General features: G+C 44.2%; 1 protein-coding gene and 1 non-coding gene across 2 annotated transcripts; one reads left to right on the forward strand and one right to left on the reverse strand.

Annotated features, from left to right (window-relative positions):
* Positions 1-79: 79 nt before the first annotated feature.
* FNDC7 (fibronectin type III domain containing 7) lies at positions 80-27,994 on the reverse strand. Its single transcript, XM_032416056.1, has 13 exons — positions 27,875-27,994; positions 27,355-27,373; positions 21,919-22,173; positions 20,917-21,177; positions 16,864-17,121; positions 15,126-15,380; positions 12,703-12,960; positions 11,363-11,617; positions 9,934-10,188; positions 7,786-8,046; positions 4,312-4,341; positions 1,037-1,107; positions 80-950 (listed from the first exon to the last, which is right to left on the reverse strand). Exons 1-12 carry the CDS (start codon positions 27,947-27,949, stop codon positions 1,055-1,057), a joined length of 2,235 nt encoding a protein of 744 aa, XP_032271947.1. The 5' UTR covers positions 27,950-27,994; the 3' UTR covers positions 80-950; positions 1,037-1,054.
* Positions 18,682-18,779, forward strand: LOC116626876. Its single transcript, XR_004298365.1, has one exon. It is a non-coding gene; the product is annotated as a U6 spliceosomal RNA (small nuclear RNA).

The following is a 27,994-nucleotide window of genomic DNA, read 5'->3' on the forward strand; positions in this document are numbered from 1 at the left end:
GAGCAGGGGGCGTGATGCGGAGACTCAATCCCAGGACCCCAGGATCATGACCTGAGCCGAAGGCAGACGCTTAACCGGCTGAGGCACCCAGGTACCCCTACTCACACTATTTTTTAATAAGCCTTCAAAGTACAAACATTTTTCTAGGTACAACAGATTTATATTATATATCATTGTCTTTCCTCTCCAAAGATGAAAATAATGCAGTGTGAGTGGGGGATGTGACCAAAAAGATTGATGGTCCTCCCCGCAAAAGATGTGTGCATGTCAGTCTGCCACTGAGGAAGGCTTTGCTTTGGCTGTCCCTCCATTGACATCTTTGCTCACTCACAGCCTTGACTGCAATCCTTCCAGCAACAGGCCAGCAGCTTTGCTTGCCCAGATGCTCACGCAGAGGTAACATCACATGATGCTCTGGCTTGGCGAACACTACAAACGCTGTCCTGGAAGCTGCTTTCTCCAACCCACACCGAGGTCCCGCTGGAGGTCTGTCTTGAGATGAGCAGGGTCTCTGCGTGGTGGCTTGATTTCAAGCTCTCCGGGAGTGAACATTTGCAGCCCTTGAATGGCAAGAAGGCTGCATGGCAAGTGCCGGTGTCCATGAAATAGCTATGAAGTGCATGTGTGGAAGTCTGTGTGGTGTTTGGATATGAAATCTCAGAGACAGTTTCTGCGAAGCAAACCTTTTTATGTTTCCAGAACTTTCCCAGTGTGCAAGCTCACTGTGGCAGTCTTCCAGAGCACTTTCTGGATTAATTTCTCTACTGAGTCATCTCCATAGCAGATCTTGAACTCCTGTGCAGGTGAGGACACACCTGACCTTGCCTGCCTTCAGGAAGTGGAGTCAGAGTTGTCCTTCCAGAGGCCAAGAGAGCTTATTCTACCCTAGAGACATTGTTGTATTCTAATAGAGCTTTCCCCCTCTAATCACACTAACAAGTGAATCAACCCTGCAAAAGATATGGGAAGAATTTTTTAAAAACAAAGCCAAAAAACTTTGCCTTTGACTCATACCCTTTCAATTTAAGTTACTCACTAGGTTAAGCCTCTGTTTTTATCGGTGGCTCACTGTGTCATTCTGGGCATTTCTTTTCCCTCTGTAAATCACTGAAAGGGCAAGGAAAGGGAAGAAGCCACAAGATACATTAAATACACAGACATTTTCTTAAATTAAAAAGTCCTCAAATGTCTCTGAGAGTTAGCTTGGTGTTTTGATTTGAATTGCTGTTTTTGTAGCACTTCATGGCAAGAAAACAGGAAATTAAGACAATCTGAACTGTTCAAAGGGCAAGAAGAAACTGACCAGTAGGTTCCAACTAACCAGGGTACTTTAGGAAATGACCCCACCCACAGGCTCTTAGAGCTCAGACTGCCGACTCAGGACAAAGAATTTCCTCTCTATCCCCAGGCCAATTTGTTGTGTTCTCAGACAGCTCCCACGTTTTACTGATTCAAGGGGCTGTGTAGGGACAACATAATAACCCCATTTAACTGCTGAGGTAGTTTTGGGGAGGAAAATTCCCCTGCAAGTGCAGGTGAGGCTGGATGCTGAGGACAAAGAATGCCTCCACGGAGTGATGTCAGGCTACCTCCTGTTAGAGCCCCCTTGCCTCAGGGAGATTGTTTTCCCTTTCTTTTCCAACCTGAATCAAACTTCCAGCATCATAGTAGCTTCTTTGAATTAGGGCTGTGGTTCTCAAACGTTAGCGTGCATCAGAATCACTCAGAGGGCTTGTTAAAACAAAGATTGCTGGGCCCCAAGCCTGGAATTTCTGACTCATCACTCATTAGGTCTATGGTGGAGCCCCACAAATTGTATTTCTAAGAGGTTCCCAGATGTTGCTCATGCTGTTGGCCCTGGGACCATGCTTTGAGAACCAATGAATTAGGGTATTATGAGAACTGAGGTTACAATGCAAATATCTTTTTGAAGTAGCAACTTAAAATGTTAATAACTGGCACATAATAGAGCATGAGATAAGCTTAAATGGATCCTGAATTAATAATAACTACCATTTATTAAGTGCTCTCTAGGGACGCCTAGGTGGCTCAGTCGTTGAGCGTCTGCCTTATCCCACCTCAACAGGCCTGGGCATCTACATTTTTTAAAAGTAATCTCTACACCCAACATAGGGCTCAAACTCAGGACCCCAAGATCAAGAGTCGCATGCTCTACCGACTGAGCCAGCCAGGCATCCCTCTACATTCCTTATCAGCTCTCCAAGAGATTCTTATATACATCAAAGTTTGAGAATTAATACCTAAGCAGTATTTCTCAAATTTGAATATGCATATGAATAACCTCAGGATTTAATAAATCAGAGTGGGGCCTAAGATTGCACATTTATAAAACATTTTTCTGAATATTTTTTTTTAAGTAATCTCTACACCCAAGGTGGGGCTTGAACTCACAACCCCTGAGGTCAAGAATCACATGCTCTTCTGACTGAGCCAGCCAGGTGCCCCCTGAGACTATACATTTTGAACAAGCTTTCTGGTGATGCTGATGAGTAGCAAAGTCTGTGAGTGATGGTTTTCAAGCATTTTTTTAAAAAGCATTGCAACTCTGTCTTTAACAAAATTTTAGGGAAGGCCTCTATAACACAATACTTGTCTCCTGCCAGGGGCCCCAAGTCACATCTATTACCCCTCTGCGGCTCAGGGGAACACTGGTTAAATACTGTCCCAATACTGGACAGTTTCCAAAAATGCAGACCCAGGCCTGTGTACGTTTCACTGAAGACCAGGGCTTGTGGTCATGAGTCCTCTGGGAGTTTTTTAAAGCAAATTTTTTTTATAATTTAGAAGTTTCCTCAGTTTGTTTTTAATAAGCTAGGCTGGTTTCCCGATAGTCGCTGGAAACAAAAACCTTTTAAAAATGAATGGGGCTTGGGACGCCTGGGTGGCTCAGTCGGTTAAGCATCTGCCTTCGGCTCAGGTCATGATCCCAGGGTCCTGGGATCAGGCCCCACATCTGGCTCCCTGCTGAGCTTCTCCCTCTGCCTGCCGCTCCCCCTGCTTGTTCTCCCTCTCTCTGACAAATAAATAAAATCTTAAAAAAAAATGAATGGGGCTTGTACTTCTCTCAGACCTGCTGGTGGACAAGAATTGGAAAGCATGTGTCCTGCTGTCCTCAGAGAAGCAATGGACCAGGAAAGGAAAGAGAGAATAAGGCAGCGGAGGGAGACTCCAGACCCACTTCCTGCCAGTGGAAGTGTTGGATGGAGAGCTGGCCCAAACTGGGAGGTTCTCCTGTGGGGTTTACTGATAGGAAGACTTCATTTCCACTCCGAGCCTCTGAGGTCAGCCATGTCTGACTGGGAAAGTGGTTCTGTGTGTGTGTCCATCCTGTCTGTAGTTTGGGGTTGATAATATTCCCTGGGGGTTTTCCCAAAGCCCCAGACCAAGCAGGTCCCTAGAAGACATGGCAAGGATTCCTCGTGAAGCAGCCCATGCTACTCACTGGGTCAGCACTCACAGCTCCGTGGTCATCCCTGCAGCCCTTCCCAGGAGTAGCCTCCATGTCCGGCTAGTAGCCTCCTAGCCAAGATCAGTCCTGAACATAGGACTTATCCTTACTCCAACTCCCCTTTAGCACCCCCATTTCCCCCATGGGGCATATCCACCCTTGCAAACTAGAAGCAGACATGTTGGCTCTTTGCAAGCTGTTGACAGATTCCCTCTAACACCTGGCTACTGCAAGTGTGGTCAGACACGCAGCCTCGATGTCACTGGCATCACCTGAACCTTGTTAAAGTGCAAAGTCTCAGATCCTCCCACACCTACCAAATCAGAATCTAGTTTTAACAAGGCCCCAGGTGACTCGTGTGCACAATAAAGTTTGAGAAGGTCTGCTTGAAAGCTGCAGTTCTCCAGCTTGGCTCTGCTTTAGAATCACCTAAGGAGCTTTGAAAAATCCCGATGCCCAGACTTACCCCAGACCAATTAAATCAGATTTTGTGGGGATAAAGACCAGACATCAATTACTTTTAAGCTCTCGAGGTGACTCACTGTCCAGCAGGGCTGGGAACCAGTCTCTGAAGTGAAGGATGAAACAGCTGCCTCTACTGAACCGGATTTACATTCTCCTGTGGGACCCTAGGAGACTGAAAAGACTTCCGACTGCAAAGGAATCCATCTCAACCGGCGGAATCTGAGGGGAGGTATTCTAGTAGGGGAGAAAAGTTGTGGGAGGGGAGGCCAAGAACCTCTCACATCACCGAGTCAGCTTTGATTCCTACTTCATTACATCACCCGAAAGAGCAACAACAAAAATTCTCTTCTATTTTATCCATGAGAAAAATGACTTACCCATTCCAAGCGTACTTCCAGAGCAGGTTACTGTAATGAATAACAACAAAAGCATTTAAAACATATTAACTGACATACGTAAGATGGTGAAGATATTTTTAAAAAAGATGGTGAAGATATAACTTAAAGAATAATGGGTTAGTCAACCAAAGAGTGAATAAGAACCAGCTTGAGTGATAAGAGGAGATAGCTACCAGCAGTATGACTTGGGGAAGTCACTTCACTTTTCTGTGTTTTAGTTTATCTGTAAAGTGGTAAGAATTAGAACGCCAACCTCATAAGGTGGTTACAGGGATCAACTGAGTTAGTATATGTAAAGCCCTTAGGGTAGTGCCAGGCACATACCCTCAATATTTAATAGTCATTAGTAGCATTTATAGTATTGTCCTAATTATCAAAGGAAGGCATCACTGATATTGAAAAAAGGAAACCCAAAAAACAAAACCAAAAAATTTCCCCCAGACACCTGGTTTTTACCAGAGAGATGGATTCCCTAACTTGAGTCTAGACACCCAATCCTTACTAAAGTGGAGTGACGGCAGCCTTGAGATGGCATCCCACCAGAGGGTATTAGAGCTCTAGCTAACAGGGACTTCTGGTGGCTAACATACTGGCTGTAGGATCATAGGCAAACACAGAAACTCATTAATTCATTAATTTTTTAATTTAAAATATATTGGGTGATAGTTATGTGCTATGTGTCGAGAGTCCAGAGATGAGCATTTATTAGGGAAAGTAACACATTTTCAACTCACAGTCATATGGTGTGGTAAAGATGCGGGTCATACGGGGTCATAAAGGAGGGAGCAAGAAGATGAAATCAGCCTCTAGGAATTGGAGAAGACTTCACAGAGGAGAGGAGATTTGTGCTGGTGGAGTTCCCTTGGTGGAGGTGAAATTCCAGGCAAAGAGGAGAGTACTGCATCAGCTCAGAAGCACGATACGGCATGGAATATGTGTGTGGTGAGGGCAGATGTGTGTGAATGATCATGACCTGAGCCAAAGGCAGACACTTAACCGATTGAGCCACCCAGGCACCCCTATTTTTAATTTTTTTAATGTGGCTACTAGAAAATTTAAATCTTTTCATACATGGCTTGCATTAAATATCTATTGCACAATGCAGGTGTAGGAAGACCAACTACAGACAAACTAGGAGGAGCCTTGAATGCCACGCTCAAAGTACTGACTTTTATCCTATTGGGCAATGGAATACTTTGAGGACTCTGAAGCATAGAAGAAACACAATCAGATCAGTGTCCTGGAATGACAACTCTGGTAATAGTATGGAGGCTGGCATGAGCTCAGGAAGACAAGACTGGTGCAGTATTCTAGGGTAGAAGTGGTGAGGACCTATCATATAACTGTAGGTGTAGGAGAGAGAAGAGAATTTGGATTTAAAAGCCATCATGAGGGGTGACTGGGTGGCTCAGTTGGTCTAGCAGCTGCCTTTGGCTCAGGTCATGACCTTAGGGTCCTGGGATTGAGCCCCCCATCGGGCTCCCTGCTCAGCGGGGAGTCTAATTCTCTCTGCCCCTCCCCCTCTTCATCTGCTCTCTCTCTCTCTCTCTCTCTCAAATAAATAAAAAAATCTTTGAAAAAAATAAATAAAAACCATCATGGGGGTGCTTGGCTGGCTCAGTTGGAAGAGCATGTGACCCTTGAATTTGGGGTTGTGAGTTTGGATTCCATGTTGGGTGCAGAGATTACTTAAAAAGTTAAAAAAAAAACCATCATGAAGTGAACAGGACAGGACTTGGAGACCCCTGAGATATGGAGGGTGAGGGAGAGGGAAGCTGGTTTCCAGCTCTCATACCCGAAACAAGGATGCCGGAAGGAAGATTAGAAATTGCAGGAGAAGATCAGGAGTTCCCTTTGGCCCTGAGGAGTTGAAGTGCCTGGGGCACCTCCAGGTAGAGGTATAGGAATATGAATTTAGGGGTTAGAAGAGAAGCGTTGGGATGCCTGGGTGGCTTAGTCGGTTAAGCGTCTGCCTTCGGCTCGGGTCATGATCCCAGGGTCCTGGGATGGAGCCCTGCATCGGCCTCCCTGCTCAGTGGGGAGTCTGCTTCTCCCTCTGCCCCTCCTCCACTTGTGCTCTCCCTCTCTCTGACAAATAAATAAATGAAGGGTTATAGATAGAGATATGGGAGCCTGGAAACTTTGGTTTTTTCATTTATAAATCGGAGATAATAAAATTTGTTGAACCTAACCATAGAGTTATTTTGAACATTCAATGAGACACCAAATGTGAAAACACTAGATAAACTATAAAACATAATGCAGATATGATGAAGCACTGTTATTGAGCGAAAGTCTCTTTTTCCTGAAGAGCTGATCCTCACCCCAAGAAGCTATTCCTGTCCCTTCCCATAGGGCAGTACTTTGGGCCAGCTTGTCCTGTGGACAAGATAATGAAAAAACAAGGAATCAGAGCATGGCAGCCAAGGGCAGCAAGAACACCAGCAAGAGGAGCTGGCCTGGTTCTGTCCAGGGGCCACTTGTGTCTTCTTGTCACCTACACATAATTGGGAATTTTAGATTCTGGTTATCAGTAAAGATTTCTTTTTTTAAAAGATTTTATTTATTTATTTGAGAGAGAGAGAGGAAGCACGAGTAGGGGGAGGGGCAGGGGGAGAAGCAGACTCCCCGCTGAGCAGTGAGCCCGATGTGGGACTCGATCCCAGGACCCCAGGATCATGACCTGAGCTGAAGGCAGATGCCCAACCGACTGAGCCACCCAGGTGCCCCATCAGTAAAGATTTCTGAGCCCATACTTATTCCCCTTCCTGTGATCACCTATAAAATTCTAGGGCCTTATCATCTCTTTTCTTTAAAAATTTTTTTTAGAAATGTATAAAAAAATATATGACTATGCCCTGGGCAAGGGAGCAGAAGGTGCTGGTGGCATACAGAGCAGGAGAACTGCTACTGTTTCTCCACCAGCTCTGGTGAGACGGCAGTTACTGACGGTCTTGTTTTGTGATCACAGGCTGCCTGCCCACTCATATTTCCAAACCTAGCTTATGATTTATAAATTCATTTTTTTCCTGATCCTCCGACTTCTCCTCAGTCATAAGTCTGAACTTGTGCAAACAAAGATTCAAGTCTCTTAATTTCCAACGTTTCAGGGTGTCTTTCATTATCTCTGAGACTATGTTAAAAATCTATTTCCAAATCTCAAAGCAGAAGATCATTTTAAATCTGCTTTACTATTTAAACAGCAAGCATCTGGTCCGTTTTCTGAAAAAGAAAGGGACAGCTGAGAGAGGAGTGTCTCCGAATCACATGATAAGAAAGCATCACAATTCCAAAGAAGCTTGAGGTCCCCATAGCCAGAATCCACCCGCAGGATGTAAAAAGTTCCCACCTTTTTGACCTTCCTACATAGCAAATAAGTGTGATTGCTCTGAGGCTTAACTCACAGACTGAGTTCAGAGTTAGTTTTAAATAAAGGGTTGTAACCTGATCTACCTGAATATATTTTTTTGGGGCAGAAAGTAAGCTTCAGTCCTGTCTCAGCGACTGGTGAGACCATCACGGTATATACATCCCCACAGGGTATCTCGGTGACATCACAAAAACTGAGGCCAGCGCTTGGGGCACACGTGAAAATGCCTTTGGAACCATGGAGGTCAGTGCTGTAATTGGCAGAGCCCCTGGAGGCTTGCCAGTAGATCCGAATGCCATTAGGGCCCAGCCTGTACAATTGCACTCCCAAAGGGCAGCAGGCACCTGAAGGATAAAAACAAACAGGCACAAATCACTTACTCCACCATCGGATAAACGTGGCCCTTATTACTATGGGGAAAGAATATAAGTAACCTAAATAATATAGGATTAGAGCATTCTTTGAAGGGGTACTCAGGTTCTTTCCATGATTAGAAATCCATGTGTGCTGGTGAGGTGGGCCATGCATTTTTAATAGAGAACAGTGGTGAGTCCAAAAGTCCCCACTTGGCAGATACATATTGCATCTCAAACTATGTGAGTCAAATGCACAGGATCCTTGTCTAGAGCTTTCATAGTGCCCTAGTTCCATATGACTTTAGCGGGATTGAATTTAAATTAACTGCATTCAGCTTTAATTGGAAAGACCTATTTTGCTAGCTGAGTAGCATGACACCTGGGAAGCAGTCGCTTACACAGCGGTCCAGTGACCAGGCTTTGCTCGTCCACACTTTGTCCATGCGAGCTCACTAGGTCCTTCTTTTTTTCTTTTCTAAATGCCTTGAGCAGGTCACACATTGTGTGTCAAGCAGGGCACCAAATGGTGGGTTACTCAGTAACTAAGATAAAAATGTTGTTGTATAATGATTTAAAAATTCAGTTATAGATAATCAGGTTCATTGGATTTAGTCTTTCCTTTAAAAAAAAAAAAAAAAGTTTTTTTAAATGTGAAGATAAGCAGTGGGCCATATTCCCAGAACTGGATATCAGGGTTAGAATTTAGGTAGCAAATCTAATGGAAAAAAAGGGATCCAAAGAAAGTATGAAACAGCTGACTTGTGTATAGCATGTTATAAATGCTTTCACATTATAGTTATTACTATTTCTCTTACCACTGAGGAAACAGGGTCAGGGAAGATAAGGCAACGTAGCTTATAAGAAGCCACGTCCTTAGGCCCTGTTTGAAGACTCTTTCTACTGCCCCTGGGGTGGCAAAATTATATTTCAGCTCTCCCATTCCATGCCCTGGGGCAGATACAACTAACTGATCATTGTACTCTTTCTCGTTAAAAAGGGATTTTTAGGGGTGCCTGGGTGGCTCAGTCGTTAAGCATCTGCCTTCGGCTCAGGTCATGATCCCAGGGTCCTGGGATCGAGCCCCACATCGGGCTCCCTGCTCAGCGGGAAGCCTGCTTCTCCCTCTCCCACTCCCCCTGCTTGTGTTCCTGCTCTCGCTATCTCTGTCTCTGTCAAATAAATAAATAAAATCTTTAAAAAAAAAAAAAAGGGATTTTTAGGAGTTTTCTTTTCTCTTCTTTTCTTTTTCCTTTCCATTCCTTTTCTTGTTTCTTTTCCAAAACAGTGTTCCAAGCAGCCACTTCAGTGGGCCAGAATCATACAAGAGAACCTTATTTGCTAACCCTGTACCACTTCTACCTCCCCCTGCTACTCCCTAATGATTTGGTCTTTGTGAAGAACAAGATCCAAAACTGTCAGTAGACAGTGCTCTTTTAGCCTGTTGAAATAAGAAACCAGAGAAGGGACTGGCGTGGTTTAGAAGAGAGAGGTAGTAGCATAATATAATGAGAAGAAAAGAATTCAAGCCAAACAGAATGTGTGACCTCAATGCTTTCTGAAAACTCTGACAGACTGAGTTACTCTGTGCTGCGGGGAACCGTGCCATACAAAAATCGGTCCTCCCTTCAGGAAAAATATACCTGAACTGTGTTACCAAGGGAATCAATTCACCAACCACCAACAGAAGCCTCTGAAGCTTTGAGGTTCTAAGTGAAGAGGAAAACTGTAAACATTTTAGAAAGTAATCTAAATTGATAAAGCTAGCTAGCTGGAGAGGTAGCATCTTTTTAGATGAGAAGGAGGGGCGTGTGTCTGGATTTATAATAGTCAAAATCCTTACTGGTGCTCCAGGGCTGGGGTTTAGAAGTCACTTACTGGAGGAATAACTTCGGTAGGTGCAGTCTGCAGTCAACCCAGTGGCACTAATCGCTTTTAATGCCACCGTGTAATTGACGCCACAGGAGATGCATCCCAGGAGGCACTGGTTTTGATGGGTGAGACACCTCGACTGTCCGGTGTGCGACTCCAGAACTGTCACATAGGTTTGGGCCCCGGTCCCAACAGTCCAGCTCACATTGATTACCGACTGGGTGACCTGAGTTACTGTCAGACCAGCTGGACAGCATGGCGCTTAGATGGGGAAAAAGAGAAAGAATTGGGGATTTATTGTGGAAAACAACCAAGAATGGTATTTTGTCTGTATTTCATTCAATATCCTAAATTTCTCAAACCTTCCATTGTTAAGCAAAATCTCATTTTGTTAAGCAAAATCTCACACCCTCAGATACGTTATTTAACATCAAGTGTACATAGGGAGTGCTTTTCTCAAGAAGGTGGAGCACTAACTAGCTGTGGGTAATGTGAGCTCCAATTTTTTTCAGAATAAGGAAGAAATCCTTTGTTGTTCCCCAACCTTAGCGATCTCAGTTGCAAATTTCAAAGCAACGGCTGCATTCACCTCTTCTCTCAATGTAACATTTTATAGCTTTTACAATTAAATGTATTTTGCCTTTTTCATGCATTTCATAGTGCATTATTGATATAAAAGCTTGTAGTATTTTTAGCCACCTAAGACTATCACAGCCAATTATCAATTTTTCAGGGGCCCATGATTCAGGATATAGGTTATCTAGAATCTTCCTGAATATTGGGCATTGTCTCTGTTCTGCTGCTTTTTATGTTCCAACTTTTATAGTCCAAAGTGCCATCCTTTGTACATAAGAGAAAATAATGTCCAAAGGCTTTAAGTAATTTGCTAAATTTGCTTTACACCCAGCAGTATGAAGCGGGAACAGCATGCTCTTACCAAGCTCTTACTATGTATCAGGCACCTTGCTAAGTGCTTGCAGCATTAACATTCACACCCCGCCCCATGCCGTGCCCCCTCCCAGGAACCCATGATCCCCCTTTTACCAATTAGAAAACTGAAACTCAGAAAGCATTTTCTACAGAAAGATTTGAAAGGGCTGAGCCAAAGAAATAAAAAATAAGCCAGCTCATTTGGCCGCTTGCTAGCTGTTTTGGGAGGTATGTCACGGAGGAGTATGAATTCAAACGCATGTTTTGTAGAGTCCATGTACCCCTCCTTTGAGGTCAGCATATGACTATATTAGAGTCTTCTGATGACATTTTTACAGAAACCGCGTCCCAGGGTTGCAAATCTTATTTTCTGAGACTGGGGCTGTTTATGAGTTTAACGTATTTCTGTCACACTCCGGGAAGATCAAATGAGAGAGTTCACGTCTTAGAACAGTATCTAAGGACCACACTGAAGTCAACATTCAGGCTGGAGGCTGCTACCGACCTGTTTCTAGGGGCACGCTGTAGCTGGGCAGGCTCCGGCCAGCCTGTGTCTCGGCCACCGCGGTGATGGAGAACACCGAGCCACAGGGCAAGCCTGCCATGGCGCAGGACTCTCCCCTGCTGCTGCACCAAAACAGCCCTGTCTCCCCCTGGGCTGTCACCGTGTAAGTGGCATCATCATTGGTGGGTCGCCAGTGCACGTTAATTGTGGAGAATGCATCCTTCGAAACGCTTTTTATCTCAGGACTGCAAGGAGCTAAGAGAGTTTATTCATTGGAACAGTGTGAGTCAGAAATATCAGGTGTGCCATTTGATCTAAAACTGATCTTTCCCCCAAATGAGATCATCACTACTTTCAACCAGACCAAGCACGGAGGACAGAGTCCTAGAGCCTTTGTGCGGAAACACGGTACTAGCTTCCTATAGCGTCGGACTCACTAGAAAAGGTTAAGAGGCATTTTGAACTCCAAAAGCAAAAGCAATTAAGACAAACATTTGGGGTCTTGAGGCGCCTGGGTGGCTCAGTCGGTTAAGTGTCCAACTCTGGTTTTTTTTTTTTTTAAGATTTTATTTATTTATTTGAGAGAGAGAGAGAGAGAGCACAAGCAGGGGGGAGGGGCAGAGGGAGAGGGCGAAGCAGACCCCCCCCTGCTGAGCAGGGAGCATTACACGAGGCTTGATCTCAGGACCCCGAGATCACAACCTGAGTTGAAGGTAGACACTTAACCGATTGAGCCACCCAGGCACCCAGCATCCAACTCTTTTTTTTTTCTTAATTAAAGAGTGGAAATTTATTTTTATATCCTTCAACTTGGGAAGTTTCTGGGCAATCTGAACTTTTTTTTATTGGATCTTCAGATGCGTCCAACTCTTGATTTAGGCTCAGGTCATGATCTCAGGGCTGTAAGATCAAGCCCCGTGTGGGGCTCTGAGCTAGGTGTGGAGCCTGCTTAAGACTCTCTCTCTCCCTCTCCCTCTGCCCCTCCCCCCTACTAGCTCTCTCTCTCTCTCTCTCCCTCTCTAAAAAAAGAAAGAAAGACAAATATTTGTGGGCTTAACCTTCATCGTGTGAATACGGATAAGCCCCCCCAAAATCAGAGGAACTGAATGGCTGAAGTCATCACTGGGGAAACCTTCCACTCTTCCCGTGACCTCCTTTTTGGTTTTCTTTTCTTCCCACTTCCACTCTTCTACCTTCTCTTCGGCCTCTCTGTAGTAAGACAGGGGCTCTAATGGTCCCCACAGAGTGGCTTTACAGTTCTTACTGAATGCCCATCCTGAGGGGCGTAGCTGGGGTGAATTGTTCAAAGGTCAGTGAAGGAAGTCATAGCTGCCTCATACCTGTGGTTATAAATTGGGAAGTACAGGACATATTGCTGCCCCGGACTTCGCTGAAGGAGTAGACTGTGATGTTGTACTTGGTGTCGCACTCTAGAGCTGAGAGGGTGCAAGCAGGAGCAGTGTCATTGCACTCAGCCACGGTGAACCCATCTACAGCCTTGGTTTCATAAAGTTCGGCACCGCGGACAGGAGACCAGACGATCTCTACTCTGTCACTGGACACCAACACAGGGTTGATGTCGGTAGGACAACAGGGAGCTGGAAGCAGGAGCAGAGAGAGAATGGAGGTCAGTAAAGGAGCAATGAGGTCAGAGGGACCCGACCTCCCGGTGCCCAGAGCCTCTGCCACCACTCTCCTAAATTGCTGCAAGAATCTCCACAGGGCGCCTGGGTGGCTCAGTCAGTTAGGCGTCAGATTCTTGATTTTGGCTCAGGTCATGATCTCAGCTCATGAGATCGAGCCTGGCTTTGGGCTCCAGCCTGGGTGTGGAGCCTGCTTAAGATTCTCTCTCCGGGAGACAAACCATAAGAGACTCTTAACCTCAGGAAACAAACTGAGGGTTGCTGGAGTGGAGGGGGTGGGAGGGATGGGGTGGCTGGGTGATGGACATTGGGGAGGGTACATGCTTTGGTGAGCGCTGTGAATTGTATAAGACTGATGAATCACAGACCTGTACCCCTGAAACAAATAATACATTATATGTTAATAAAATAAAATAAAATAAAATAAAATCCAAAGGGGGGGGGAAGAGTCTCTCTCTCCCTCTCCCTCTGTCCCTCCCCTCCCTCTCCCTCTCAAAAAAAAAAAAAAGAAGAGAGAGAATCTCCTACAGGTCCGTCCAGCTCCGATCTTGGCCTAACACCCACTAAATAGAGGATAATTCCCCTATGCATGTGACGTCCAAGGTCATTACAAGCTGCATCCAGTCTACATGTTGAGCTGTGCCTCCCCATCGCCTGCCACACCAATCTTCTCTCTTCTCTCTCTTTTTTTTTAAGGTTCTATTTATTTGAGAGAGAGAGAGCAAGAGAGAGAGACAGTGAGCGAGAGAGAGAGAGAGCACGAACAGGAAGGAGGGGTAGAGGGAGAGAGAGAAGCAGACTCCCCACAGAGCAGGGAGCCTAATGCGGGACTTGATCCCAGGACCCTGGGATCATAACCTGAGCTGAAGGCAGACGCTTAACCATCTGAATCACCCAGGCACCCTCACACCAGTCTTCTCAATTCCCCACTCCACATATGCTCTCATTTCCCTATGCCTCAAAGGCTGCTAACCCTATACTGGAATGTTGTTCCCCTCTTCTGCATGAGAAAAATCATACCTGGTCTAGCTTCTGGATCCTATCAGTCTTTCCTGACACTAACCAGATAAAACTGACGGCTGGAGGAGGGGGAAGCATGATTATATTAGTAGATCTTAGAAGAGACCCTATATCATGTCATGGATGAATTCTGACAAATGTCTAACTCAGCTTGAACTTTCTCTAGGATGCCCTTGCCCCACCTACATTCCATCCACCTTTCAATATCCAGATCAAGGCCACTCCTTCTGGAAAGCCCTCCTATGCTCTTGAGACTTGATTGGTAGCCCTTAATCCATATTCCAAAAGCACCAACTATTTGATTCCTTCATCTTGGTAAAATTTATTGTAATCCAGCTAGTAGTGTTATGTACATAATGATATTATAGTGTTCTTATTTGTCAGCATGGTTAATTTCAAGTCACTCGCTCCATTCATTCTTCAAAAATCAAGGCTCTCCTATAGGCTGATCACACTATGATAAGCACTGAGGATGAAGAGGTAAATAAAACAGTCCCTGCTCTAGAGAAGATTCAAGCCTAGTGGAGGAGAATAACAGTAATAAGGATGCTAATAAAAATACTTTGCGCTGTGCTTTACCACATACAAAGACCTTTTCATATTCATGCTCTCATTGTTTGTCCCATTTTGCAGTGGAGTACACTAAGAAACTAACAAGGTAAACGTCATTATCTTCATTTTACAAATGAGTTAGTGGTCAAGTTAGGCCTTAAACACAGGTGTCCTGCTGCAGAGCCTTCCACACCATGCCTTTGCAATTGCATCTCTGGTTTTGGGTCTTGGGGAAAGAGTGAACTCCTGAGACGGGAGGACTGCATCCCCTTCGGCACCCTGCACAGGGGGCTGAACACTGAGTAGAGCTTGGTGGAGGTTTTAATTTCTCAGAGCAGGTGTGAACGACTATATTCTTTGCTCTCTTTTCACTCCTAAGCCTTGCATTCTTGTCAAGCTTGAGGCCAGGAAGCCAAAATTTCCTGATCGGGGAAAGAATGTGAGAGCCCAGGTAGTCTATGTAAGTCAAGTAGTGCAATAGGTGATCTATGCTGCTGCAGAGTTTAGTGACCTCAGCACTCCCCTTACAAGCATCAAGTGCAACTTACCTGTGGTGTAATTGAACACATCGCCCAGAGGACTCTGCCCTGCCTTGTTATAGGCAAAAACACTGATAAAGTAAGTGAAGCCACATTCAGATAAGAAATTGCACTGGGTGAGGGATGTGTTGCAGTGGACTTCCAAGCCATCATCACTCTTCACAAAGGCCACGTAGTAATCGCCCAGATCTACATCGGACCAAGCCACAGACAGGTGGCCTGGAGGATCTTCTCGGATGGTCACTCTTCCAGGGGCACAAGCAACTAGGAAACGGTACATAATGAACAGCTCTGAGAGTCCTGCAGGAGATTTCCTTTGCATCTTTGCAATTGTCCGGGATACCGCAGGCGACGGACAAGGAATAAATCAAATAGCACATGCACAGCAACGAGACGTTCTCATGTGTTGTAAAACTTACCTCACACGGTACATGCTAGACCATGTCAGAAGCAGGCACGGATCCCCTCGGTTAATACCGCCGCGGTTCCGTGTGAAGGCAACGCCTTCAAAGGAAGCTTGTTCTCTACGCTTTTAAGATTTTAGCCATCTCTAGTGGCAGTCTTCCTAAAATAAATTTCACAATTCTGGAACCCAGGAAACACAGCACTTTCTAAACATAGTCCTTTTATTGATCAGTGTGGGCCATGCCCATGATCCTGACTGATTGTTCTACACGACGTGCAGTGGTGGCTCCCGACCGTAAATGTGCAGGATTCCTTCCATGGCACTTTACCCCGGCTGCACATTAGAATTAACTGAGGCACTTTTACAAACTAGTCAGACCCGGACTCCATTCCCAGCAGCTCCGATATCATTGGTCTTGGGTGGATTTTTAAAAAACTCCCCGGATTCTCTTAATGTGCATCCAGGATTGGGAAACACTGCATGGTTCTCTCCTGCATGAAATGACTGACTTGGATCTGCTGCGCTTTCGAAAGTGTATTCTTATCTCTTCCTTCACGCTCAGCTATCCCGACCTCATAACCATTTCTAATGTGCCATCCAGAGTAAATTATAGCTGTCAAAAGAGAAGCTCTAGCACTTATTATTGGTATGCCTTTGGAAAAATTACTTCACTTCTCGGACCTAAAGTTGTTCTATCTGAAAAAGGAGACAATAGAGCCTACCTCATTGAGATGTCATGAAAATTAAGTAAAATAAAGTACTTATAGTGCCTGGTACGTAGAAGGTCATCACTAAATGCTAGTTCCCATCACCAAAACATACAGATGTCTTTAACTAGACGAGTAAACCTCCACATATGTAAGTCTTCATTTCTCTGATAAGATGAAAATGGGAAGATATTTAAACACATACTAAGAATTATAGACCGCCCATCTTTATCTTAAAAAATACCTCCCACCAGGCCTAGGTCTGTGAAGCATGAGCTAAGGAAGAGGCCGCTCTCGGCGCTGCACAGTTAGAGCTGTGTATCACTCCACCTGGAGCTTAGACTCTGTACAACTTCACAAAGGATACAGGAAATTAATTACTGATAGACTAGAATAGGAGCCTGGACTCCTACCAATTTTCGAAGAAGTGCTATTTCCAATGCCTGATATCTGGTGTCACTATCACATTATTAAAACTCATGAGAATGTCCAATTCAATGCTTTCATTCGGACCAGGCTTTCATGTTCACTGCTTCCAGAATGTTCTGGAACATCATCGGGTGAGTCTTTGTTTCCCTTCTTGCCATCGCCCTGGGTCGCCAGCCCCACGGTGATCTCACACTTGTTTACGTACCAGTTTTCAGGGCCTCCGCGGAAGTTGATTTGCTAGACCCAGCATCATTACTTGCTAAAACTGAAATGAGGTACTCAGTCCCACACTGGAGCGAGGAGATGGTACAGGTGCTGAGAGTTGTACGGCAGCTCAGCTCTGAAGAGTTGCTCAAAGCCATCACGGTATAGTTGAAAGCTCCTTCCGTTGGGGCCCATGAAACAGAGGCCTTCAGAGCCCCACTGTCAAAAGAGACTTGAATGTTGGCAGGAGCCCGAGGACCTAGATTTTTGAGAAACAATTACGATTTTGCAGTAGCCTCAAGAACCAAAGTAAGATCTGGCCTAACAACCAACATTGCAGAGCTTGGAGGATGAGGCACCATGATAGAAGGAGAATTGCTAGTGTTTAGAGCATAACATTGGGATTTAGGGTAACACATCTGCCATTGACTGTGCAAACTCATGACTAGCTATGTGACCTTGGCCATGGTATTTACTCTGTTATTTAATTTTTTTTATCGTCTGTAAAATGGATCTAATAAGATCAGTCCCTAGCACATATAGATGGTAAATAAGCATAATTTGAATGAATGAATCAGTGAATGCACAGCACAAGTGATTGAATAATTAAATGAAATTATAAATGTGTAGGGCCAAAAGGGCCATGTGGGTATGTTATTATTAAGTGGTAGGTCAAATATTCTATTATTGATTGATGAAGCTGAACGGATTGGGCTTCAACAACATCCCTTCTTTACTTTTTATTTTTTATTTATTTCTTAAAGATTTATTTATTTCTTTTAGAGAGACAGAGAAAGAGTGCTAGTGGGGGGGGAGGGGCAGAGGGAGAGAATCTCAAGCAGACTCCCCGCTGAGAGTGGAGCCTGATGTGGGGCTCCATCCCATGACCCTGAGATCATGACCTGAGCCGAAATCAAGAGTTGGCCACTTACCTGACTATAGATTAGTCTCTACACCCAACTTGGGGCTCGAACTTACAACCCCAAGATCAGGAGTCATATGCTCTACTGACTGAACCAGCCAGACACCCCTCCCTTCTTTACTTTTGACACCTGCTAAGACTTTTTCTGTAAAAACTTTTAGGTTATAACTGTTTCTAGAAGAGCAGACTTTCATTCCATTCTAAATCAAAGGGCAGGAAGGAACATATCAAGTGTGATGGTCACACATTGAGGCAGTCATTTTAGTATCTCCAAAAACACTTCCGTCTACATCCTCAGAAATATGCCTTCCTTTTTTTCAGGGTTATCCTCTTGAAAAAGTTTGAGGAGTGTCCTCTTGGGCTGGAAGGAGAGAAATTGGCCTCAGTTCTCCAGAATCTGTGCTGTAATGAGGCCCACCTGGCAGGCATTCGAGATCTCCTTGCTTAGCATATGAGCAGAAAGCAGGACCTTCTGGACCCAGGGAAGGCCCCATTCGAGGAAACAGACTCAACTCATGCTCTGTCATGTTCCCCCGCTAGGCCATCTTCACAGGACCCTCCCCCTGTTTCATGGTGAGCTTAGCTGCAGACGCAGATCTGCTCTGGGGTAATTCTGGGCCCAAGGCTAGTAAGGGTCACCTGCAGCATTTTAGGACAACCTGCCCTTCCCTCATGGGGCATGAGAGAAGGAGGAAAAATGAGTAGAGTAGTCGGGGGCTGTTAGGGGCTGAACTGAGTCCTGTCAAAACTCACATGTCGAAGTCTTAACCCCTAGTGCCTCCAACTGTCATCTTATTTGAAAACAGGTCATAGTAGATGCTATTAGGTAGATGAGATCATTAGGGTGGGCCCTATCCAATATGACTGGTGTCCTTATAAAGACAGTTAATTTTGTCCTCACTTCAGCAGCAAATATACTAAAATTGGAATGATATGGATTAGCATGGCCCCTGCACAAGGATGACATGCAAAATCATGAAGCACTTCATAAAAATAAATAAATAAAAATAAAATAATAAAAAGAGGAAGTCTGTACCCAGGCATACACTTCCAGGGGGAATGCCATGTGACTGTCAAGGGTGCCTTCTACAAGCCAAGGAGAAAGGCCTGGAACAGATCCTTCCCTCACAGCCCAGAAGGAGCCAACTATGCCAACACTTTGATTTTGGACTTCTGGCTTCCAAAACTGGGAGACAATACATTTTTGTTGTTTAAGTCGGTTTGAGGTACTTTGTTACGACAGCCTTCACAAACTAATAGAAAGGCTAAATCTGGGCGCCTGGGTGGCTCAGTTGGTTAAGCGACTGCCTTCGGCTCAGGTCATGATCCTGGAGTCCCAGGATCGAGTCCCGCATCGGGCTCCCTGCTCGGCGGGGAGTCTGCTTCTCCCTCTGACCCTCCTCCCTCTCATGCTCTCTGTCTCTCATTCTCTCTCTCTCAAATAAATAAATAAAATCTTAAAAAAAAAAAAAAAAAGATTTAAAAAAAAAAAAAAAAAAAAAGAAAGGCTAAATCTAAACTTTACACAATATTGGGATGCCTGGGTGGCTCAGTCGGTTAAGCGTCTGCCTTCGGCTCAGGTCATGATCCCAGGGTCCTGGGATCGAGCCCCGCATTGGGCTCCCTGCTCAGCGGGGAACCTGCTTCTCCCTCTGCCTCTGCCTGCCACCCCCTGCTTGTGCTCTCTCTCTCTCTCTGACAAATAAATGAATAAAATCTAAAAAAATAAAAAAATAAATAAACTTTACACAGTTTTAAAACATGGAAACAACTGAAGAGGGAGACTTAAAGAAAATAGTCACTTGTCGGAGAAGGCTGTCCCTGTCCCCAGCCAGATGGAGAGGCTTCCTCCCGAGCCGCTCTGTGCCTGCAAATCCTTCTCTCAAAGCTCTTATTACATGGAACTGTAACCACTGATTTATACATTGGTCTCTCCCAAGACACACTCAGTTCTCTGAGTGTAGGGATTATGCTTTAATTGATTTTGTTTCCCCATCAGCTAAACTACGTCCAGCACATAGTGGGCCCTTGATCATTGTTTGCGGAAAGAAAGAATGAATGAACGTCTAGGAAAAGGCCCAGGGACACTGGTTTATCACAGACATCCTGACTCCCCGGGCCCATCCTGAATCACCTTCGGGCCACCTTGCTAGGATTTCACCAGAGAGAAGTATTATAAAAGGCAAACCCTTTTCTCCCTGAATTTCTGTCTTGACCCATAGACCATGGGGCTTCCTCTCCCCTCCAAACGTACGAAATGTTGGAGACAACATTTCTGGTTTCTTTCCACCCTTTCCTTGGTCCTCTCCAAGGGATGAAATAGCTTATCTGGTTGGTGAGAGTCTAGCATCTACTAGACCATATTGTCAGTGGATGGCTTACTCTGCCTTGAGAGAAGGAAAAAAATCTCCCTCCTTCCCTCTCTCTCTCCTTCTCATTCTTTTAGCTTGCTCCAGCAATGCAGTACGGGCTTCCACTTAGGAAGTGGGATCCCTTGGTTGGGGTACCCCTGCCATGGGGATGGGGAGAGAACACACACCATGCTCCAGCTTCTCAACCTTCAACTGGAGGGGAGGTGATGGGAAACCCCGTGTTGACCTCAGGTCTAAGTTGAGGTTTTGGGAAATATATCTGAACCTCTGATTCCCACCACAGCATTAAGTACCGTAACAACAGGAACTTTGTTTTGTTTGCTGCTGGATCTCTAGAACAATGCCCACTCAAAGTTGGCACACACTCACTAAATGTCTACTGAATAAATGAATTCCTGTTTGTCCCAATTCTTTTTGTTTATGCTGTTGGTCTGAACCTAGAAAGGGTATGGGAAACTGGTAAGCCTACCACAAATCATCTCCTGCTGTGTGATACTGAATGTGTATGCTTGAAAGTAAGTTGGCTATCAGGGAGGGAGAAGCCATGCTCTGTGTATGCTGAGCAGCACATCTTTATACATGCAGTCAGCATTTAAACCACCGAGGAGGAACAGTCAAGGCACTATACATAAACTCATGATAAATTTAAATATCTGTTAAGTGTACTTATCACTTAACACCACTCCTGATGGCTACAATGCAGAGCCCCTCTCATTCATCAAAAGGGAGGTTGCTGGGGGCTGCGCTGGGAAGTCCTTACTTGTTCTCTGATTGCAAGTAGAGTCATCCCCAGGTGTTCCATTGGCATTCCATGCGTAGGCCTTTATGGTGTAGAGAGTCCCAGCTTCTAAACTGGTAAACGTCAAGGAGGTGCTTGTGGTATTCTCTTTCCATATTCTACCCAAACCATTCGCTCGCATGATGGACACAGAGAATCCGATTGCCATGTATACAGCTTCCCACTGCACAAGGATAGAGTCTGGACTTGGAGAGCTTACTTCTAGAATCGGTGCAGCCAACACTACGAGGACAAGAACACATGTGTTTGCAATGGAGGACAATTCAAATTTAGGAATAAGTAATTTGAAGTTGATCATCCATGTTATGAAATAATTATTTGCTTTGAAGGATTTACAGCAGAGTCCCATTAAATAATGGTTATCTAAATGTAAATTAATCATAAATGACTCGGCAGAGGAATGGGGAACAGAAAAACTCTACTATTAGGCATTACTTTCAACTGGAGGTTTGTAAGAAATTATATAAAACATCCCTGTAATTATAGTATAACTCAATGGGGGAAATGATGGTTTATAATATTTTAATGTGCACACAACCTTTTGGAAATATGCCTAGGTACAACTTTCTCAACTCAATTTAAGTAATGCTGATGACAAACTCTAAATGTTTTCATTTTATGTAAGTCAAAATGTAGCAAAATCCCTTCTATGTGTTCTTTACTTAGCATGGTCTTTATGGATAACTGAGGTTAAAAACAGAAATCCCTTTTTCAGAGATTTAAAAGCAGGGGTGTTCTTAAAGATACCCAGAAATGGGTTTTATTTTCCAAAGCATCTGGAATTTAAATACCACCTCCTCCACAGATACCTGAATTGCCAAAAACATCATTTGGTGGCTTTCGCCTCTGGGCCCTGAATCATAGGCACTCACATGACACAAAATTATATCATGTACTTGAAGCCTCCCTATAAGTGATCCAGGTCACAAACAATAGCTCAACATAGGATAAGCATCCTGCTACCTGTCTTTGCCTGCTTCGGAGGCGATGCTTGGCTTCTCCCAGTGGCACTGATGGATCTGACAGTGATTTGGTACAAGGTCGCAGCCTTCAGGCCTGTCACAGTGCCCGGGGAATTGGCCACCATGGTTTCAATGACAGTGTCTCCATCTTCAGCCGTGAGGAGGTAACTGGTGGCCCCCGGCACTGTGGCCCATTCCACAGTGATACTGTTGCTGATTTTTGAATAGGCCTGATCAATAGTGGGTATTTCAGGAGCTGAAAGAGATTTTGAAGATTTTATGTATTTATGTATTTATTTATTTTAGAAGGGGGGAGAGAGAGCTCGCGCATGAGTGGGGGGTGGGGCAGAGGGAGGGAGAGAATCTCCAGTGGACTCCACGCTGAGCATGAGCCCCGCACAGGGTTCCATCTCACAATCCTGATATCATGACCTGATGGAAATCAAGAGCCAGATGCCTAACCAACTGAGCCACCCAGGTGCCCGTTGGAAGAGATTTTGAAGTAGTACATTAGCTAGGATACCTATGAAGATTATTTCTTCATCATTTTACTTCTCAGACTAAATCATTTTCATGTCATCCTTTAGACATAAACTTTGCCCTCATTTTCTTTTTTTAAAAAGATTTTATTTTTAGGGGCACCTGGGTGGTGCAGTTGGTTAAGCGTCCAACTCTTGGTTTCAGCTCAGGTCATGATCTCAGGGTCCTGGGATTAAGCCCCGCACCAGGCTCCATGCTCAGCCGGGAGTCTGCTTGAGATTCTCTCTCTCTCTCTTTTCCTCTGCCCTCCCCCTGCTTGCACTCTCTCTAGCTCTCCCTCTAAATAAGTAAATAAATAAATCTTTTTAAAAAAAGATTTTATTTTTGGGGCACCTGGGTGGCTCAGTGTAAGCATCTGCCTTCGGCTCAGGTCATGATCCCAGGGTCCTGGGATCGAGCCCCGTGTTGGACTCCCTTCTTGGCGGGGAAGCCTGCTTCTCCCTCTCCCACTCCCCCTGCTTGTGTTCCCTCTCTCGCTGTCTTGCTCTTTGTCAAATAAATTAAAAATAATAATAATTTTTTAAAAAAGATTGTATTTTTAAATAATCTCTACACCCAACATGGGGCTCGAACTCACAACCCCGAGATCAGGAGTCCCATGCTCTACCGACTGAGTCAGCCAGGCACCCTTGCCCTTCAGGATCAAGACAAAACAGAGAAAAAGAAAGGCAGAGCTATTCTCCAGAAGAGAGCCAGAAAGCTCAAACCTCTCATTCAGGAAAAGGATTTCAAAAAGAGATTTTTCCCAGTTGCCTCTAGGATATTTTGCACTTTTTGTACTTCTCAAAGAGTTAAATCAGAGTGGGGCTAAAAGGGTGGGGCCCCTGACTGGCTCAGTTGGTGGAGCACACAAGCCTTGATCTTGGGGTTGTGAGTTTGAGCCCTACACTGGGCGCGGAGCCTACTTAAAAAAAAAAAAAAAAAAAGAGTGGGATGTGATTGTGGGAAGGAACTCTGAGAGAAAGGAGAGAGTCACCGAGGGGCTTTATTCTAGAGGCTTCTCCTCTGGCTTGGCACTCTTGAATTCCCAGGCCTGCTCTGCCACAGCTAGTGTCCCCTCCCTGCCCCTCACCCATGCTGCACTGCCTCCTCCTGATGGCCAGGGTCCCACCCCCGCTGTGGCTATGTCTCCATCCCATGCACTTGCACATTTCCCACAGGGTTTTTAAACTAAATGGAAGAAGGGGGGTGCCTGAGTGGCTCAGATGGTTAAGCATCTGCCTTCAGCTTGGGTCGTGGTCCTGGGGTCCTGGGATCGAGTCCTGCATCGGGCTCCCTGCTCGGCGGGGAGTCTGCTTCTCCCTCTCCCACTCCACCTGCTTGTGTTCCCTCTCTTGCTCTCTCTCTGTCAAATAAATAAATAAAATCTTAAAAAAAAAAAAAAACACTAAATGGAAGAAGAGGGAGAATTGAGTTGTTTTAGGACTGCTCCATTGTACTTCCATATTATCAGAGTAGAACCATTTTTAGATTCTTCCACATAAAATAAAAATAAACTTTATTCTCCCCTTCTTCATCAAAACATCTGCCTCAGCATAAGAATGAGACGCTGTGGCCCCTCATTTGGGCCAGGCCATGGTCTGTCTGAGGGATATGAATGCTTATGTCAAGAGTGTATACATTCCTACACTTTGGGGCAGGGGTAGGTGATACAGCATGGTGACAAGATTTACTATATTGCAAAAATCCACAGACACAGAGAATGCCCTGGGTATAAGAGGTCCAAGTGCAAGGAAAGGTCACATAAAAATAGCTGGTTTTAAGTTTGGAACTCAGCCTTTTCTGTTCAATGATACTGCATTTGTTGGGGAAAACCCCTATATACCAAATTCCAAACTAAATTATAGGGCAAAGAGGAGAAAAAGTAAATACAGACCACACGTGTGATTTACCAGTGTCAACTCCCTCCCCCCAGCAGACCCCCACTGGCGGAATCCCAGTGTGCATGACACAGACAACCTTCTCTTTCTGCACCAATAGCCCAGAGAGTTGGCTTTGGCAGCGACTCAGAAATAACCATGCTGCAAGATTGAACAAAGTCTCCACTGTGCACTGGCCAGACATTCCTTGAACATCACCCAGGACTGTCTCCTTTGCCATCAAAAGAAAACTATGAGAGTTATATACGCTGGGGAAAAGCATAAGGTGACTCTGCAGGAAGCATCCATGTCCTCTCGCCCCCACTGCAGGATAGAAAGCCCCAGCAAGGGGTGCGTGAGTGGCGCGGTTAGTTAAGCATCTGACTCTTGGTTTCAGCTCGGGTCATGATCTCAGGGTCGTGGGATCGAACCCCGCATCCAGCTCCTTCCTCTGTGCGGAGTCTGCTTAAAATGACCTCTCCCTTTTCCCCTCCCGGCCGCACTCTCTCTCTCTTTCTCTCTCTGAAGTAAATAAATAAATCTTTAAAAAAATATATTAAAAAAAAAAGAAAGCCCCAGCAAGGGCCCCCACTTTCATCCCTCCCACACATTCATCCCTTTTCTGCTCCCAGTTACTTGTCCTGTGTTATTTGCCTTCTTTCCTCTAACTAACTTTGTGATGTCTTGCAACTCCTTTTTCCTTTGTCCCCGCAGTTTATCTTCTCTCCTGTGAGGCCTGGCTGCATTCACAGAGTGGTTTGAGAGGCATCTGAAAGGCTGGCATGACATAGGCTATCTCCTCAAAGGCCCGCCAAGGGGCCTGAGGGCACCACAAAACTTGGCCCCTTGAAGTGAGCTGGGAGAGGCACCTTTGCTCAGAAGGGGTAATGCGTGAAGCCGGTGTCGGCAGGATGAAACACAGGTGGAAACAGCACAGGATTTGGATCCAGGAGCTCCCGGTTGGAGCCCCGGCTCTGCCATTTACTTTTGCATGGGAACGTGTACAAGTCATTTAACCTCTTCTGGCCTCCGTTTTCTCCCTTGAGCATGCAGAATATTAATAATATTTACATCTTAGGATTTACTTTGAAATGTAAAATATCAAAAAAAAATGTGAAATATCTACGTCTTAGGATTGTTGTAATGATTAAGTAAGATAGTGTGTGCAAAGGCACTTTGAAAGGTGGGAAGGGCTGGTGTGTGCATGTGTGTGTGTGTGCATGTGTGTGTGTGTGTGTGTGTACCAGGAAGAGCAAGTTTTGGGTTTGGAAGAGCTGACCACATGGCACAGCCATGGACAAGTGCCGGGGAAGGTGAAATTCTGGGGGAGTCTGGGGTAAGCACAGGAGAGACAGATTGCCTGTGATCCTAGGGCAGGATATGACCAGCAACGGCAGTGAGAGATCAACACCTCTGTACTATGCTTCCCTTAAAGAGATGAGAAGCCCGAGTGGGATGGGTAAGGCTCAGGAAATTAGCAGCAAGTCTTCCTTCTTTCTGAGTCCTGTGTTTGGCCCACTTACTGCTTTGATGAAAGAGATAACTTTATTCTCTAGATTTGCAAGCAACCACTCTGATCAGTGAAAAGTAAAACCCTTTGCTTCTCAGCATCTGTGCATTCTACCAACTCACGGAGATCTAAATTAGCTTGCGCAGCCCCAGTGGCCAAACACAGATACAGAGCCTATTTCAGAGCTGGAAGAGAACCATAATACACACACCCAGAAGGAAACCTCCTTTACAATGTCAATAAAACACATCCCATTTATTGGAAAGCCGGGTTGAATCAATTAACAGCACCACCTCAGCCTGACCGTTCTTTCTCTCCAATGGTGTGGAGAGTGTGGGACTAAAAAAGGACCTGTTCTGAGGGCTCAGTGTGTCCTGTGTGTCCTGGAACCTTCTAAGAGACGCAGAACTAGATTTTGTCCACCTAAAGGCCACTTCTAAAAAAAAGTTACTTTGTATCAGGCCAACCACTCCTTTTCATTGCTTCATGGTCACTCCTGAAGGTTTCTCAAGAATAAGGTAAGTAAATAAAAATAAAGCATGAGATGATTTTTGAAAACTTATTGCACATGCATGGATTTTATGGGTCAGTCATACGTAACTATGCCAAATTTTAATATTTTATTTATTTATTTTTTTAAATACACCCAATTTGTGGGGGGGGGGCACCTGATCTTGTGGTTGTGAGTTCAAGGTCCACATTAGGTGTAGAGATTACTTTAAAATTAAAAAAAAAAATTCTTAAAAGAAACCACCCAATTTTTAAATTGCCTTATTTGCACTTCCTTTCCTGTGGTATAGACAAAATAATAAATAAAAATTGTTCTCATTTTAGTTGAATTGCCATGAGACTTTATTGTTGATATAATCAATATTACATGGGTCCTCCAGGTAATCAAAATCTCATTGAATATACATTTCCTTTCAGGGGACTTAGATTTCTAGAATGGAGGAGCTAGGCAAGGTCTCTAGAGATATTATCTTTGCCTTTAGTCATTTATTTAGGAAAAATGATAAAATCTTTTTAAAGGAAAGCCTTTTTCTAGCTCTGAGTTATCTTTTTCTGTGTTTTAAGGATGCACTATTACAAGTGTAAAATCCTTTCTTATTAAAGTAGAGAATCTTGAACCTGTACTCAAAAACATTTCTGTTTTCTCCTCTAATTCTTCAGAAGACAAATAGGAAAAATTATATAAATTAGACTCTTCACTATTTATGCTTAAAACTTTATTTCTTTGACTAGAATGATAATCATCATAATATTCTACTGATGGCTAAATGTATTTGAGAAAATACATGACTACATGACTTTCTATCCATCTCAGTACTCAGTAGGAATATATTATGAGGATTTCTAAGTTTGATCCACGTATTTATTGTCTTACCAGTTAGATTCACAGTGTGAGTGCTCAGAAGATGTTAAATATTTTTCCTGGTATAGCTTTTCTATTTCAGGGTAGCCCAAGAATTAGCAATGGAAATTAACATCAAATATGGGGAGGGAAAGCTTGTGTTTCAAAAAATTTTACCTGTTTTTGCTGAAGCAACCTGAAAAGGAAAGTTTACAAAAATTAGAACCATGAAGAAAACAACCATTTGGGGAAACATAAAACATAAATCAGAGCAGTAATAAATTTATCATAACATTTTAATGCATAATGTGAGCAATATTTGAATCCATACAGAGTATTTATTTGCACAAATCATTTCCTAAACTCAAATCTACCACAAAGGAATCCTAAATAGAATTTAGAGGCTGGAGGCAGATCACATTACTATTTCATTTTTCTCCCTGAATCTGCCTATTGAACTAAGTCAGTAGCTGCTGACAGATTTTTCAAAAATCTTTGTTCTTAAAATATAATGATAATCTTGTTTTCTTTCTCTAGTAAACTGCATTAAATTTCAAACATGCGAACATATACAATCTTCGTATGGTTATTTTGTTTTTGATCTCCCACCCCCTAGTCTCTCAAAAAAAAAAAGAGGTAATAAATGTCTTTTTTTTTTTCCTAAATAGTTGCAAGTAGGTCGGAATGTTGAACTCACCATTTTAAGACAGATAAGACTGAATCCAATCAAAGGCCAACATTTCTTGGGTCCACCAGCCATCCTGTTGGACATAGCACTCACATGGCACACAACAGAGTGATCAAGGTCCTCTTTGGT

Source organism: Phoca vitulina, unplaced genomic scaffold, assembly GCF_004348235.1.
Source record: "Phoca vitulina isolate PV1807 unplaced genomic scaffold, GSC_HSeal_1.0 scaffold2, whole genome shotgun sequence".
Classification (NCBI taxonomy): Eukaryota; Metazoa; Chordata; class Mammalia; order Carnivora; family Phocidae; genus Phoca; species Phoca vitulina.

Coding starts and splice junctions, on each gene's coding strand:
- FNDC7 (XM_032416056.1), bottom strand. CDS start 27,949: ATGTCCAACAGGATGGCTGGTGGACCCAAGAAATGTTGGCCTTTGATT. Junction 8,047..9,933: donor CTACCGAAGTTATTCCTCCA/GTAAGTGACTTC, acceptor TTTATCCTTCAG/GTGCCTGCTGCCCTTTGGGA. Junction 1,108..4,311: donor TGGAAGTACGCTTGGAATGG/GTAAGTCATTTT, acceptor TTGCCCTTTCAG/TGATTTACAGAGGGAAAAGA.